The 18,018-nt window shown below is 41.9% G+C and overlaps 1 protein-coding gene across 4 annotated transcripts in view; it reads right to left on the bottom strand.

Annotated features, from left to right (window-relative positions):
• The window catches only part of RGS17 (regulator of G protein signaling 17), a 79,972-nt gene that overhangs the window by 21,364 nt on the left and 40,590 nt on the right, over positions 1–18,018 (bottom strand). For 3 of the 4 annotated variants that reach the window (XM_048488530.1, XM_048488550.1, XM_048488539.1), the window contains exon 2: positions 13,907–14,050. The exons of the other annotated variant lie outside the window; for it this stretch is intronic. In XM_048488530.1, coding sequence (XP_048344487.1) covers positions 13,907–14,025 — 119 coding nt within the window. In that variant the 5' untranslated portion in view covers positions 14,026–14,050. The remainder of the gene's footprint in view (positions 1–13,906; positions 14,051–18,018) is intronic. 4 annotated transcript variants of the gene reach the window in all.

The raw sequence follows: 18,018 nt of genomic DNA, 5'->3' as shown, positions 1-18,018 counted from the left end.
AGATAAATTATTAGAATTGAAAGTGTGGACTTGTACTGCACCTATCTATGCTGTAATACTGTCAGATTAGACAAGGAGTGGTAAACTTTGTTTTGATTTTATCCTGCTCAGCTGCATAGCTTTTGGTCTTATTATAGAGTAGGAGGAATCTGGATCTATTTAAGTCTGTGAGTGTCTTCCAACAGGTTGAAGCAAGCATGAATCAACATGCTGGCTAATTCTGATGGAAAGCAAAACAGAAAAGTCACCATGGCCTTTTCACACACACCCTCATTCCACACACTGGATTTTAATGTCAACTGTTCCTTGAATGTTCCTTTGGAACCAGTGGTGCTGTCCTGTTAGTTTCAACCATTTTTTAAAAAAGAACAGAGGGATTGTATAAAGATGCTGGTAGATTCTAGTTTTTTAATTGCACGTTTGAGATTTACAGTCGTCATGTTTTCTTCATCAGTGCACATTTATTTAAGGGTCAAACTAGATGAGACACTAGAAGACTGGATCTCCAGGGATTTTCCACTTCATAAAAAGCAGCTGCAAGAGGACCCAGTTTGAATCAGGACCATGCCACATGGGGCAGAGTTTAACTCCTTTCCTCAGTCTCATTTTCCCACTCATGTTCTTCTCCCCAGAACTGACATTTGTCCTGTGGGAGAAACATACAGGACAAACATCATCTTGGAATGGGGCCAGATTCAGTGTCTGAAGAAATTATATCGGGAGAAAAGAGTTAAATTTCAAACTGTGGTCCAAATATGAATCAGGCCACCTGTGGTGTTTTTTATATGAAGGAAAAAATATGCACAACTATAGATCTTTTGTCCTTTAGTCCAAGTGTGCACCACTGGGAAAAATACAAAGCAGAAACTCCCAATCCATGTACGTGTCTACATGTATCACTAGCTAGTCAGCATAGTATATTTCAACACAGCTGATCATTGATTGTATACCTTTAAGAAGTATAATGTGCAGAAATCAACAGATGAAACTTTTCATTGTATACAATTAAATAGTATTTCCTGCTTTTGCTTCTAATTGCCCTAGTGTTAAAAAGCACAAGCATAGTAGCTGATCTGGAAATTTTAATCAAGTATTTTGCATTCATTAACAGCTAGACTTAAGAAACAGTATTCCTGATGTCTACACAATAGTCATATATACCTAACAAAAAATAAAAATAAAACTACAACACGAAATCCCTACAGTCCTTCTTGGGTAAAAGGCTAAGATGACAAATAGGTCAAAAATACAACACTTCCTATCAGGTTATTTAAATTATTTTCCGTACAATATTAGCCTGACCAGCCCATTTCAAAAGAGTTCCGTGAAAACAGTTTCTCAGCCACAATCATTGTGCAGTTGAAGAGTAAATATTTGATAGGCGGGGCCAGTTGGATCCCATGACGCTTTCATTCAATAAACACACCACACCCAACCTACTGGAACTGAAAAGAGATCTAAGTTGACTTTATTCATAATAGGCCTTTTGAAAACACCAATTACATATCCATAGGTAGGCCAGTCTTTGTATGTGTGTTGTTTGTACAAATTCTGAGTGGGCAGAATGTGAAAGTGATCCCTTCTCTGTCTGGCGAAGACAGTTTATAAGTGCTCATAGGAAATTACTGATAATGTGATCATCTGTGCTGACAGGCCACATTATGTTGATGGTTTCTAGGAATAGAATGAGAATGAGAAAAAACCAAAACAAACACAGAAACACTGTCGTTGAGGGTTTTTTCTTGGGTACTAGAATTCTGAAGGCAGTTAAGTAACAGAGAACTGCACTCCTATGAAATTACACATATCTCCAGAATATCATTTACAGCAGGTTGTACATGGGATAATAAACAACTATTAGTATTTTTGTGTGCCATAGGTAGATGTCCTGCCACTACAGACATTTCCTGGATGACTGGAGTTTGGGGGAAAGTGGGACCAAAACTATTGTAAGTAGGATTTATCCTAACACTAGACAGTGGGAATTCAGTCTGGGCTATTTTCTTATTAAGTAGCAAAGGAAGGAAAGATAATTGTTATTCTGTCTCTAGTGCTCACATTAGCAAGTCACACTCCTTCCCCATATACTGAACTATTTTCTGGGGAAGCATTGGGTCTGGAGTATAATGTTTAGGAGATATTTTGAGTCAAGATATTGAATCCTGTTCAGAAGAACAATGTGAGGAAAAAGAGTCCTACGGCCCAAACCAGAGGACTCTGGCAGCTGGGAATGGCACTGCTGCTGCACTTCTGTTCCACTTCCAAAGGGCTTCCAGGCAGTGCAGGAAGGCAGCACACTCCAGAACATCCCCAGCCACCTGAAAGCCCTCCATAGAGCAAAACAAACTTCTGTGCTGGGGGCATTCTCAGCTTGAAAGCCCCATGGAAGCTGATTAAAGTTGGCTCTACCCTAAGAATGTCCCTAACCTGCCCCCCCCCACCCCCCGCAGCCATGCTGGCATCCAGCTTTAGGCAACAGGATCTTCAGGCAGCAGGTTTTTCCAAGTCGGGTGCTGCAGAACTCCACAGTGCCTATCCGCCTCTGCATTTGCCTTCCTCACCAGCATAAGTGCCACTTACACCAGCAGGGTGGGCAAATGTGCCAGCCCTGCTTCATGCCAGTTATATAGGCTAATTTTCACCCTGCTCCCAAACTGTGGATTGGGCTGTAACTGTCCTCCATAGGGTGCATTTTCAACACGTCTCAGGCCTCAGAAGGCAGTGACCTACAACATCTCATCATTGGTCAACTAACAAGGGGTCCTGGAGGGCTGAAGCTTCCAACCATGCTTCATTTCAGCTTCGACATATTTCTTTTCTGAAAAGAAGCCAGGCAAAAATAGTTCACAATCCAAACAATGGTGAGAACCAAACTAGGTTAGATTGCTTTAAAATGTGAAACTCAATGCCTTCTGGGCATTCTGGTGAAATTCCTGCTGGGCATCTGGTTGACCATTTTGGAGAAAATTACTGGACTAGATGAACCTTTGATTTCATACAGCAGGGCTCCTTTTATTGATTCTGAATCCCTCTTTCAAACAGCCTTCAACATTTTGAAGACACTGTGCAGCAAGATGTATTAATACAGAATGCAACCACTACCTTTGCAAATAATAACCCTAATTAAAGTATTGATGGACACATTAAATAAAATAACAGGGGATATCTGTCTCCTAAGGAGCAATAAATGGATTTAAGTTTTTTAAAAATATGTGTATAGTCACTGTAAAAATAATTAAAACATATATCATGCACCTTTTTCTAACTTCAAGTTTTCTGTTAAACCCATACAAGGGAAATATTACTTTTAATAAAAGAAATATTTGTGCAACAAGGTCAGAAAGAAGAGTTTTCAGACTATCAGTGTAGTTCCAGGCAAATTATAAAAACAGAAAAGAGACTTTTCTTGCCAACTGTGACTCTTGCTGATTCCAAGCACTTAGTGGACACCCTGGAGGCTGCCCACAGTGCCTGGTTCCAAGACTGGCATGTTGCCATTCTGGCCTCAAGATACTTGTGCCTGTGCTTGATACTGTGTCTAATTCAACAGTAGACATTTTGAAACCAGAAGTTCACAGCCAATTTTGAAAACTGAACTTTTGACAAACTCTGCATAGCCTTATGAAGTACTTCACTTCATAAAAAGTAGCCTGAAATTTTGTTTTAGTCCTTTTTGTGGAAATTTATAATAGGTCTGGGACATTGCTCCCCCCCCTACCCTGGGAACACATAGTGAAAATAAATATATTTCTCTGAGCAACTATCTACCATGCTTCCTAGGTGAGTTCCCACCATTCTTGTTCAGCTGAGTATGGCACCTTTCTACAGTATAAAGAGGTTTCCACTGGAAGAACAGCCTCTTTTGTCACAGAGGAAGACTCTACACATAGCGGAGTACAGTGGGCGGTGGGGGGGGGGTCTTGTGACCCAGGTGCCACTTGCCTTGGTCACATAGCGGGCACATTTGACCATACCTCCCCCACCAACCTCCACTTTGCCACCAAGCTAGGTCCCTAGCTTGCATGACCTGCCCCCTTACTCCACCCTGTCCTAGCCCCTGGTCAAATACTCCTGCTCCCTCCATTGTACCTCCACTCTCTGTTGGACTTGCCCAGCCCCAGCTCACCTGGCCCACTCCCTCACTGTCTCACCCGGCCTATCTCCTAGTCTGACCCCAGGAAGTGAGGAATAGGTTCTATTTCCACCCACTGGAATTAGTGGCTTTCTTTAGTGTCTCATCAGTCAACTCTTAAGCAGTTTAAGGAGCTAATGTATAGGGACATGAGTCTTCCTCTTTATATATTAGAAGGTCAACTGCAGTAGAGTGAACATATGAATCTGCCGTATACTGAATCAGACTGTTGGTCCATCAAGTCAGTACTGGCTACTCAGACTCGCTCTCCAGATTGTCAGGCAGAAGTCTTTTGCATAATCTACTACTGGATCAGTGGTGGGATTCAGCAGGTTCGCACCACTTCAGCAGAACCGGTTGTTAAAATGGTGCTTGCGAACAACCAGTTGTTAAATTATTTGAATCCCACCACCAGAACTGGTTGTCAAATTATTTGAATCCCACCACTATACCAGATCCTTTTGACTGGAAATGCTGAGGATAGAACTTGGGACCTTCTACATGCAAAGCAGATACTTTGCCACTGAGCCAGAGCCCATCCCAAGGTAAAGGTGCTGTGGTTTTAGAGTCTAATGCTCAGGTTAACAGCTACTGTAGATACTAATGATGTTGTATTATGTATAAAAGATAATGATAGTTTTGACCATCTCTGAAGGTTTATTCTAAGTGAATGCTTTTGTAGTTCTTACTAGAGAGAATGTTAAGTTATAACATCACTATACTGAATATGAGTGTTCTCTTGATTACAGAAAAGCTGCTACTACAGTCATGCTTTGTGGTGACAGAGGTGGGAAGTAGGTTAGGCATGCCTTAATTTTACCACCGTGTATTAATGAGATATGAAGGTATGTGAACTTCTCAGTACTGGGACCAAAAGAATGAATGGAATAGACTTATTCATGGGATACAATAATTTTATTTGAGCATCCATTATTCTGAAATGTGTGGATTACCAAACAATTAAAATAGTGCATCAACCATCCTCCAAAGCCTAGACAAGAACGAAAAACACCTAGTGCTGTGCAGGCATATCTATAAAGAGATAATTTGTATTTATTTTTTTTCTGTTAGATATGTAAATAGTCACATCAACAAGTTACAACAAAGCTAAAAACAATATTTTGAAAAAAATTAAGTCAGCTTTTTACAGTTATTTCTTAATGTACTACAAGCTATACAACTTTATGATGTGTTGATGCTTCTTCCCTCTTAAGGATACACATCTCAGTGTGAAAAAAAAGAAACTAAAAAAGGAGACAACCTTCCTTGCATATACTCCCTCAGTTCTGGTAATGTTGATTGACATTGAGGTATAACCCCCATCCTCCCCAACTCCAAACCGGGATAACTGAGTACCGTACTTTCCTATTTACCTATGATACTGTGGACTGATTTTCTATATATTACAGTAGGGATATGTTTCTATGAGTCATAGAACTGAGCCAAGCAGTCATGACTTTTTGAGTTAGGTCTTACAGACATTCTCCTGGCAGAAACAAAAATTTTCCCTGACTCCCACTTTCCTTGAGTAACTTCTGTAATCCCCTGGAAAGGCACTGTAGGATGTATGGCAGATATTCACAGAGAATCTGAAATTCACTACCAAAGGATGTAGTGCTGGCCACAGGCATATATGTAAAAGGGGATTAGATAAATTCATGGAGGATAGATCCATCAGTAGCTACTAGCCAAGGTGATTAAATTGAACTTCCATGATTACAGGCAGTAAATCAATGCTAAGAAGCAACATCAGGGCAGTGGTGCACAATTACAAAACAGTGTCTGGGGCTTGCTGTGCCCTCCCCCTGTGCCCACTACATATAGTACAACCCTCCCATGCCTGTCAACTGAAATCTGAATGACTGAATAATCAACCATGTTAAACTGCCTGCATTTAGAAAATGAACACTTCAAGGAAAAAAAGTCCTCTTTGACATGGTAATTTTTTTTAATGAGCAAGGAGTTTTGCAGCAGCATGGGAGAGAACATCCAGACAAGTAATTCTCCCAGTTGTATCCTGAAATGGTACAGTTTGCAGCATAACTATATCCTACATCCTGTATCTTAGCTACATTTAGAGAAAGGTTCAGATTATCTTGAGACAAATCAGTATAATAACATTTAAGATGCATGAGCTGGGAGAGCAGTTTACTGTTTTTCAGCAATTTGCTGTTTTTCAGCAGGGGAAAAATGGTATTTTGATCTCCAAGCTGTTGATTTTGTTACTAGGCTTTCATTTCTAGCAGTGGCGTAGTAACTCAGAGCAGTGGCTAAGAGCAGGTGCATTCTGATCTGGAGGAACCGGGTTTGATTCCCAGCTCTGCCACTTGAGTTGTGGAGGCTTATCTGGGGAATTCAGATTAGCCTGTACCAGGGACGTAGGTATAGATTTTTTAGGGGGGGGTGTTCGGGGGGGGCACACCCCCACCCGCCCCTAGGGCATGACCACGCCTCCCCAAGCCCCGCCCCTGGCCTAGCGCTTATAAAAGCAGCTCTCCGAGGTCGGGGATGCCAGACTCCCCTGCCCTGCCCTGCCCTGCCCTGCCCTGCCCCTCCCCACTGGGCAGAGACATAGAGGAAAAATGGAGCCTGGTGCAAAATCTGAGTTTTGCGCCGCCCCCCCTGGCAGCCGCTGTGATGCTGGAATCCACCCCCAAGCAGCATCACTTTTAATGGTGTTTAAACTAGAGAGCCCAAATTCTCCTTTTAAATCCACCTTAAAGGGAGAATCTGGGGTCCCTAGTTAAACAACATTGAAAGTGATGCTGTTCTGGGGTGGATTATCCCCCACCCTGAAACAGCATCACTTTCAATATGGCGTAGTGGGTAAGAGCAGGTGCATTCTAGAATCTGGAGGAACCGGGTTTGATTCCCTGCTCTGCCGCTTGAGCTATGGAGACTTATCTGGGGAATTCAGATTAGCCTGTGCACTCCCACACACGCCAGCTGGGTGACCTTGGGCTAGTCACAGCTTCTCGGAGCTCTCTCAGCCCCACCCACCTCACAGGGTGTTTGTTGTGAGGGGGGAAGGGCAAGGAGATTGTAAGCCCCTTTGAGTCTCCTACTTGAGAGAAAGGGGGGATATAAATCCAAACTCCTCCTCCTCTTCTTCTTCTAAATGTTTTTCAGTACAAACAGGTATATTTTTTGCCAAATTTTAACAGTCCAAAAGTGAAATGGATTGTATTGAACAGCTAACTCTTCTCATGCCATGTCTAAGGTTTCCAATGCTATAGGTGTATCAGAGAAATTATTATTCTCTAAATAAAGGTGGGGACATTTAACTGTCAGTTCCTGTGTAAACAGAAGATTTCATTGTCATTCTGATTCAGATGCCATCTGGAGTGAAAAGGAACACCAAACATCACATGATGGTGAATGAATCCAATAAAATTGTTTCAGCTTTCAGGGTGCAACCAGAAGCATTCAAGATAAATAGTTCAAAGGTCCTGTAAACTAGAGGCACCCAAACACTTTGATCTAAAAGCCACATGGAGCTACAAAAACTGTTAATAAAAGTATGAATAAAATAATTGTGCTGAACATAGGTGTTCTGGTAGTGCTACAGATATCGTGATATTCTTGTACCATTTTACTCAGTAATATGAGGCACACTGTTAATGTAAAGTGTGAAGTTGTGGTTTGTGGTACAGAATTTGTGCAGGATAAATACAATGACCCTTTCCCTCTGCTGTCTGTCTGTCTGTCTGTCTGTCATTCTCTCTCCTCTCCTCACACAGGCTCCCTCATTCTGTCCTTTTAAGCAGGTCTCCAGCTCTGTCTCTTACAGCCTTTGAACCAGCTACTCCATGCACACCTGTCCAAGGCTGGCTCCCATCTGTGACCAGACTCCCTTCCTACCAGGCAAGTCACAAATAACCCAGCACCCTTTCCCAGAGAGTAAGGCAGCAGGGAAGGCAGCACCCTTTCCCAGAGATCCTTTCCCAGAGCGGAAGGCAGCAGGGAACCCAAGAACAGTGGCCTGCTTGGCAGGGCAGGCTGTGACAGGCCCCAACCAGGAAGTGGCCCCTACCATTGCTATAGGGAAACTGGGGACCTTCTCTTAACCATTATACCACACTGGTATAATGGAGCTACAACATAGTCCAATGAATGAGTGATGGTCTCATCCATTAAATCACTGGCATTTGCTGCTCATTCACATACATCATTGTGACATCTCAGTATTGCTCAACTTTTGTTCCTTGTTTATCAAATGGAAATCCAAATGAGTAGAAGCATGTTAAGTGTTAACACATAATTGACCCCTCCATATTACTCTAGTCCCGTGGTGGCAAACCTTTGGCACTCCATACGTTATGGACTACAATTCCCATCAGCCCCTGCCAGCATGGCCAATTGTAGGGGCTGATGGGAATTGTAGTCCATAACATCTGGAGTGCCAAAGGTTCGCCACCACTGCTCTAGTCCCTAGAAATATGGCCATTTAAGTTAAAGGTTAAGTTAAAATCTGGGCTCCCCCTCCAGAGTATCACTTCTCTTCCACAGAAAACCAGCACACACAGTCAAATCCACATAATGTAAGCCCTATTCCTGCACATATAGAAGTATTATGTATATATGGATTTACTGTGCATGGGCACACTAAATGGGTGGCAAGGGATTGTACTGCTGCCCACATTAGTCAGAGCCTCCATTTGTGCAACTTTGCACCCACAGGCTATTGGGAATGTTACTTTCAGATGACTCCATTGAGGACATGTAGGTGGTGGCAGCTGATACTGTCCTAATTCCCCCTTCCTCAAGGCACTCACTTCTCACATGAGAAGAGCTGAAATCATATTGGAATGCAGGACATTAATTTCTCCTGTGTAAACACCTCTGGATTGTGATATGTTTACACTCTGAATTTGGATGTTGAGCTATATGAAAGTACCACCATCACTGTAAATATTCAATAGTTTTAATTTAATTGAAAAAAAAAGGAAATAGTGGAGCCTTACAAAGTGCTATGCTGAGATAGTTCCCTATGGAACCGATATGACTTCAGTTCTGATCTCAGGGGGTGTCCCTTCCCTTTGCATCTGGGCTAGAATACTTTCCCAGAGTCAGAATAGCAGCTATTTCCACAAGGACTGCTGCAGTGCCTATGCTTTTCTCTCAGCTGTTCCTGGATACCCAGACCATGCAGAGAGCTTATTCAAGTTGAGACGGCATGGTTGGATCTAAGTGGTCATGGTGGCTATAGTTGCAGTGCAATGATAATGCAGAAGGTGGCTCATGGCAGCCATCAGCAGTGAGGGAGGTGATGTTTCTTGCTTCATGGACCCAGCTGGCAACAGCATGGAAGGAGGCAATAAGTGTACCTTGCCCACAGTGACAAAGCTGCTTCCACTGATCTTCCAAACTTTCCGAAGATCAATCTCTATATTTTGACTAATGCAGTCTGCAGAGTTCTGTGCTGTTTCATCCCCTGTGTAGTTTCTCCTTAAAAACACTAAAAACCTAAGCAAAAACAAACTCCAATTTCAACCATTAGAGATGGAAGAGAAAGCTATGAGGCCATCCAGTCTGTTTCTCCTTACATTTGTTTTCCATACTGTGGTCCAATCTTATTCTAAGAATCCCCAGCAATGGCATTTCACCACAACCTTGAATCTGACTTGTTAATATTATTTTAAAAGCAGGCAACTGTAACTTGATTAGACAAGCTTTCCCCAATTCTCATAATTTTTTTAAAGCTAACATTATACAATTATTGTTGACTAACAATAAACAATTTATAAAATCACTAAATAACTGAAATGCAGGGAAGGCAAATATGTGGACCTTGAATATTCCCAAGTTAATATATGGGCACTGTGCTATTTTGGAGGCTTGCCAAGGGAAACATAGCTTTTAAAGAACATCTGAGGACAACTTTTTGCCTGAAAGTTTCCCAGAGAAGCATTATTCAAGTAAATAAATTCAGTTTGTTTTTAAAGAATAGCAGAAATATAGTTATGTTAATGTATAGCCATTGACTCTTTTTGTATAACTCAGCAGACACTGTATATTCCTTACCCACCTGTACAACTATTTTTAATTCCTTTACATTCCACCTTTTAATAGAAATGTGCTTAGAGAAGTGAATCATAATCACTCTTTCCCCTACCATGAAGCACTCAGCTCTTGAAGGACTTAGGGCCAATTCATATGACCCTGGAAATGCTCTGAAATGAGCTGACTTAGGCCCCTTACGCACATGCAGAATAATGCCCTTTCAATCCACTTTGCAGCTGGATTTTGCTGTGTGGAATAGCAAAATCCACTTGCAAACAATTGTGAAAGTGGATTCAAAGTGGATTATTCTGCATGTGCGGAAGAGGCCTTTGTGTGGGCTGAGTTTGGGTATAACGTAAATCAGCCATGACAGCAAGCACAGTTTAGTGGTCAGAGTGTCGGATTAAGGTCTGGGAAGCCCAGCTTAAAAAAAATCCTCTACCATGAATCTTGCTGGGTGACCTTAGGCCAGTCTCCCTCTGTCTCTCTCCCAACCCCCCCCCCCCCAAACTTAACCAACTTGTGAGGATAGAATAGGAGGAGAATTTAGTACTCCACTCTGAGTTTCTTGGAAGAACAGCTGAATAAAAATGAACTAACTAAATAATCATATTTCAGCACACAGCCAAAGCTTGATTCACACTTATAAATAGAGCTATTTGGGCTATTTGAGTTTTCAGCATGCTAATTAAATAAATCCTGGTAGTCCTTCAAAGCTGCCCCTGCCCAATCGAGGATATTTTGATAAAGATACTTTCAGATAAGATTAGAAAGGTTCCTACCTTGGGAGGTTTTAGGAAGCAGTACAAAATAATGTTCTTTTAAGGGAGGCTGGTCAATATTATTTCATTATTATTATACAGGATTGATAACTCACTTACTTCTGGTTGTTATGAATGTATTGCTCTGCTGTTAATGATTTTGTCTTGTGCCTAGTTTTGGTGCAAAATGTTAGTGCAAGCCACTTGGAGCCCTCTTTGGTGGGAGGAAAAGCATCCTACACATAGTTAATAACCAACCAACCAACCAACCAACCAACCAACCAACCAACCAACCAACCAACCAACCAACCACATTGGTATTCCATACATTCCACTGGCAATCCATTTGTGTGCGGACTCTTCCCTTGGAGAAGCAAACTGTGAGGGGTAGAGAGTGTGTGGAGAAATTAGTGCAAAGATCTCACCCACAGTAGTTGTATAAAAATTATTGTATAATGAGCAAAATCCTTGTTGCTATGATAGACAGAAGACATAAATTGTACAACCTGACATACAACATGGCAGGACCCTGTTGATAGGGATGAAAAGAGCATTAGCTCTTGTGGTGTTTCTGACAATAGGAGTCAAACCACCAAATATCATGAAATGACAGGTTTTGCCTTCATTTGCAGCAGTAACACCAGTTGCAAAGGAATGCACTTATCACTGGTGTAAGTACTAAACCTGTTTCCTTCCTTCGTGATCCCTGTTACTGAGAATGAAGCCTTTCTTTTCAGCCTAGGCCCACTTCTTCAGCTGCTTATCTCCACCTTGGACTCCATCTGTGTCTCGGTCATGCTAGTTTGCAATGGAATGCTGGGAACCGGCCTTTGTATGTGTATACAAGCATATGTAGGATCCTCTAAGCACATCTGCAGATGAATAACTGTATCAACGTAAACAGCCCTCTTGATGCCACTGAACTGTTCACATGCATATAAATCTTGTTATACTGAGGATTTATGTGGTTCAGTGACAGGCACACTGAACATGCCCAGGATAGAAAGATCACATGATTATCTGAAGTTATTTTGAAAGCAGAAAATAAATGCTGATTTCACTCTCAGATTTCCTGAGTTGATGATTCTTTTAAGGAAGAGCTGAGTAGCAATAATTCCCTAGCCTGATCCCCATTAAGATGACGGCTCTTTGCCAGTTAAAATATCTCAGTGGAATTTTAATGTGTTCTGACTCTAAATATGTTCTGTAGGGTATCCATCAAATTATCAGCTAGAAATAAACAAGATGGCTTCATTTCTATGTGTTGTTAATACAGCATGCCCTGTCCTTCACTTCCCTCTCCATATCAGAAAGCTGATTTTTGTCATATATTCAAGCTGGGCTTGTCAGTTGGAATTTTTGAACTTTTTAAAAAAGAAAACATGAAGGAAGGCCACAGGTTGTGAAGTCTGTGCCAATGTCCATCTTTCTTTGAACATTGTCTCTTTTTACAATTTCCTTATAATTTTAGAGAAAGACATATGAACTTTAGAATACTAACACACACACACACACAGAAGAAGAGTAGAAGAAGAGTTTGGATTTATATCCCCGCTTTCTCTCCTGTAGGAGTCTCAAAGGGACTTACAATCTCCTTGCCCTTCCCCCCTCACAACAAACACCCTGTGAGGTGGGTGGGTGGAGCTGAGAGAGCTCCGAAAAGCTGTGACTAGCCCAAGGACACCCCGCTGGCATGTGTGGGAGTGCACAGGCTAATCTGAATTCCCCAGATAAGCCTCCACAGCTCAAGTGGCAGAGCAGGGAATCAAACCTGGTTCCTCTAGATTAGAATGCACTTGCTCTTAACCACTACGCCACTTCTGACTCATTCTAATTCTAATTAGAATGCACTTGCTCTTAACCACTACGCCACACACACACACATTCCTCAATCTGATATAAGTACATCACCAGGGACTAGAAGAGGTATAAGGGGAGAATTGTGTCTCTCTCCAAAAATATTGCAAGTACTTGGAAAAATGGTTGACTGACTGACTGATTGATCCAAAGGGCTGAATCCTACCAACTGCCAGTGAAAGAGAACAGCAGACACAAATATTTTTTGTGTTTCCCTTTCCTACTTTATGCCTCCTAGAAAGATGGTGGGAACAAACCTAAACATACCTATTCAAAAACAAATCCCATGGAATTCAACCCTAAGCGGGTCTATGAAGAAGTAGTCATGCTGAATTCCACAGAACCTATTCCAACTGCCTATGCCTGGAGGCCTCAAGGGTCTGAGGGCTACAGTGATCAATCATGCAAAATTACCCTTTTCCTTCTTTAAGTGGAACATCATGATCAAAAGAGGGAACCACGAATTATTTCAGCAAAAACCTCTTCATTGTAACCCTCCACTTTAGCTAAGAAGCCCTTTCATCTTCTCATATCCTGTGATTCAAACCATCGTCTTTCTGGGAGCCTAAAAAGAACTGCTGTGGGAAGGGGAATGGAAGGAAAATCCATGTGTGCTATGATGGCAGTTATTTAGAGAGAACTGATTTTGTCTTATATATTGCTAGGGTTGCCAGGTCCTCCCTGACTACTGGCAGGGGATGGAAGGGTAGGTTTGCCAGATCTAGGATGGGAAATTCTGGGAGGTTTGAAAATGGAGCCTGGAATGGACAGGGATCTCAGTGGGGCATAATAACATAGAGTCTACTCTCCAAAGAATCCATTTTCTCCAGGGAAACTGATCTCTGGAGTTTGGGAATGAACCATAATTCCAGTGGGACTCCCAGATCCCACCTGGAGGCTTGCATCCCTTTAACCCTTGTGTTGTCTGTGCAATTATATCCCAGCAACATAAATATAACTTTGATGGAAAATGTGAGGTCTGTGCACAATAATGTAAATCTAGCATGCATTTATTGTGCAGTAACTTGATTGCATTGGGGGGTGGGGGGAAAGCCCTCCCCTCCCAGTTGGTTCATGTATTTCTGGCAACTGATGGTTTTTAGCCATCATTTAGCTGTGCTGGATATGGTACCAAATATACTACATGACATACCATGAGCAGCTGCAACAACAACACCAGCAGAAGCAACATGTGTTGTTGGGCCTTTGGTTTCCAGGTGCTTGAGAAACAGCAGATGTTCCTTCATTTTGTGACTGTTGCCTTTTTCTCATGTCAGCTACTTCAGTTCCCCAGTGGCTACAAGAACATAGACATAAGAGAACAGAAAGGAAATGCAACTGTAATTATTCTTGTTCTATAAGAATTGCACTGGCTAATGCTCCCTGCCCCCCTTTCAACCTCAACATACAAAGATAACCACTAATAAAATGATTTAATAAGCATTGCAGTAGCATACTGTCTGCCCCATTATATGCCAGCAGCACCACACCCTTCTTATATTATCAAAGCAGACATGTCAAGTAGCCTGAATGGGGAAGGGGAGAGCAGCAGCTGTGGCTGCAGATTCTACACGACAACTTCCCCAGCAGCAGAGGGCAGTACATGTTTGCCGGCTAAGAACCTTAGAGAGTATTTGTGGGCCAAAATAAGCACTTGTGGGATGGAATTGGGGCCTGCACACTTGCTAATTCCTTCTGCAATGAACTTGAAGAATGGACCTTCAAGGAATAGGAATAAGAGGGGAAGTCGTCCTATGGATTAAAAACTGGTTGAGAAACAGGAAGCAAAGGGTGGGTGTAAATGGGAAGTTCTCACAATGGAGAGATGTAGGGAATGGTGTCCCACAATGATCCGTTTTGGGACCAGTGCTCTTTAACCTATTCATAAATGACCTGGAAGTAGAGGTGGATAGCATGGTGGCCAAGTTTGCAGATGATACCAAATTAGGTAGGGCGGTGAGAACCACAAAGGATTGCGAAGAGCTCCAAGCGGACCTTGATAAATTAGGTGTGTGGGCTAAGAAATGGCAAATGCAGTTCAATGTAGCAAAATGCAGAGTGATGCACATAGGGGCAAAAAATCCAAACTTCACATACACACTACAAGGGTCAGTGCTATCAGTCACAGACCAGGAAAGGGATTTGGCCATCTTAGTTGATAGTTCCATGGGAATGTCAATGTATGGCAGCTGTGAAAAAGGCAAACTCTATGCTGGGGATCATTAGGAAAGGAATTGATAATAAAACTGCAAAGATTGTCATGCCCTTATATAAAGCCGTGGTGCGACTGCACTTGGAGTACTGTGTTCAATTCTGGTCACCACATCTCAAAAAGGATATCGAAGAGATAGAAAAAGTGCAGAGAAGGGCAATAAGGATGATTGAGGGACTGGAGCATCTTCCCAATGAGGAGAGGCTGCAGCATTTGGGATTCTTTAGTTTGGAGAGGAGATGTCTGAGGGGGGATATGATTGAAGTCTATAAAATTATGCATGGGGTAGAAAATGTTGACAGAGAGAATTTTTTTCTCTCTTTCTCGCAATACTAGAACCAGGGGGCATACATTGAAAATGCTGGAGGGAAGAATTAGGACTAATAAAAGGAAACATTTTTTCACGCAACGTGTGATTGGTGTTTGGAATATGCTGCTACAGGAGGTGGTGATGGCCACTAACCTGGATAGCTTTAAAAGGGGATTGGACAGATTTATGGAGGAGAAGTTGATCTATGGCTACCCATCTTGATCCTCCTTGATCTGAGATTGCAAATGTCTTAGCAGACCAGGTGCTCGGGAGCAGCAGCAGTAGCAGAAGGCCATTGCTTTCACATCCTGCACGTGAGCTCCCAAAGGCATCTGGTGGGCCACTGCGAGTAGCAAAGTGCTAGACTAGATGAACTCTGGTCTGATCCAGCAGGCTCTTTCTTATGTTTTTATGTCCTCAGCTCATTTTCATTGCAGCAAGGATCCCAGTGGGGACAAGAAATTTGAGGACTCTTGCTCTCTATTATATATCTTTGAAGTCCATTTGCTTACTCTTGCAAAACTCTTTTTGGCAGCAAGGGGCATCAAAGCACTCCTTCACTGAGAAAATGTTCCCCAAACAGCAGGGACTGGACTTCAAGATTATGGATCACAGGCTTGACACCCATGAAATTTTTACAGGTCTCCTGCAATTGTTATTTCATATTTCTTTAGTTTTGGAAACTGATTACTGGGATGCATCTCACAGTTGGTTTAGCATTTGGTAGTGTTTAAGATGTCCACAACAATGTGACTATCACAGCTTTTCCATTTCTATACGGAAAATGAATTTCACAGAACAAATTCAAAATTACTCCCCATGACACATTACTTGGATTCTCAGTTACATGAAGATAGATCTAGTAATTATGAAACTTTAGTGACTACTAGTTTGACCATTTACAAACTCTGAGGCCTGCACAATAGATTTACCTGAAACATTTTAAAGTCTGCACTCACTACTAATAGTTTATAAATTTGCTTACAATTAATTAAAAATATAATAATAAAAATGCAAAACCAACAAAAAACAGCACCATAAAGTTAATGGTAAAGCTACAGCATAGAACCATATGATGATGAAAACTGTGGGCACATCTTTCAAGGACAGGTAGGTTCATCAATGGAAAGTGTTACATCATAAATACATAGATAATATTTGTGCAATCTCCAGGCACAGATTCCATAGTACTTTCAAGCTGCATGTAGAACATACTCTTTAGTCCTTGATTAGCCATATTATCCATCAAGAGTACCTTGGTCTCGGCTGAACTTTAGATTAGATTCCCTCATCTAGTTTCATAATGTCTCTACCTATCCAGGTGTTCAATGACTGAGGAGTTAGAACTGTGACCAGCTGCAGATGATTCTGGGCTATGTTTTAAGTCAAATACATAAATCATGTGGGCACCAGGTCAACAGAGCCTCACTAAAATTCCACACTGCTGAAGAAGATCAAGAAAATCAATGGGTTCACACTTCTGTTATCTGTTTGAGTAACCAGAACAGGTTCAATTTTTAAACCAAGTCAGAAGCCAGATTGAAATGGTATCTAGAGACACTTAGTGTCACCAAACTATACCAACAGCTGTAAGAATCTTACCCCCAAATAGGTATTTGCTGCTGGTTTATGGAAAGCCTCTGCAAAAGAAAGCTTATATATATAAATGTCTGGCTCATAAATACAAAGTTCTAAAATATAATTAAAATCGTAAAACAAAACTAATACATACTATATACAGATGGCACCTTAATCAAACTATTTCCCCCTAAGGAAAATGTTCCAACAAGGCAGATGAAACAAACCTGATAATGCAGGGACCAACAACCAGCACTGACTTCATTCCTTCATAGGGATGGAGACAGAAAGACACAGAAAAAGAGAAAACACAATGGGAATGTGGGAAGAGGAGGAAGGGAAAGGGAAAGGGAAAGGGAAGGGAGGCCAGGTTAAGATGTACTACTGTTGCTGTCATCAACCATAGGCTTGATAGAAGATCTCCATTTTGCAAATCCCACATAACTGGGCCAAGTTCAACAAAGGGTACAGAGTTCCACCAGGCTGGGGCCAGGGCTGAAAAGGCACTGCATATGGTTGAGGACAGTTGGATAATTTTAGGACCAGAGACACCTAAAGGCTGTTTCCAGCAGAGCATAACATTCTATTTGGGGTATATAGGGAGAGGAGGTTTGAAGATACAATGGTTCCAGACTGTTTAGGGCTTTAAGGTTAATATCCAAACCAGTGGCTGGCGTGGGGAGGGGAATGGTGCCTAGGGCAAAATGGCATCCCACAGGGCCCCCACACACAGGGCCCCCGGGGCCCCGCCCAGTGGTGGGATTCAAACATTTTAACAACAGGTTCCGATGGTGGTGGGATTCAAACAATGACTGTTAAAAAGTATTAAAATATTTTAATATCACTTTTTATTTTAAGTATTAAAATATTAATCTTAATTAAAATATTTTAAGTATTTAAAAAGTGATATTTTAAATTTTAACAACAGGTTCTACAGAACCTTTGGAACCCCCTGAATCCCACCTCTGCCCCCCCCCACTTACTGTTAAATGTGGGCTCACCACGGGACTCACGCTGCTGCATTATGGACCAGTTGCAGTATCCAGAGTGGTTTCAAGGGTAGCCCTGTGTAGAGTAAATTACTGCAGCCCTGTCTAGAGGTGACTGTTGCATGGATCACTGTAGCTAGATCGACACAAGATAGGTAAGGGCCTTGCAAAGATGA

The sequence above is a fragment of the Sphaerodactylus townsendi genome, linkage group LG01 (genome assembly GCF_021028975.2).
Source record: "Sphaerodactylus townsendi isolate TG3544 linkage group LG01, MPM_Stown_v2.3, whole genome shotgun sequence".
Classification (NCBI taxonomy): Eukaryota; Metazoa; Chordata; class Lepidosauria; order Squamata; family Sphaerodactylidae; genus Sphaerodactylus; species Sphaerodactylus townsendi.
This window is presented reverse-complemented; position numbering and strand designations above follow the sequence as displayed.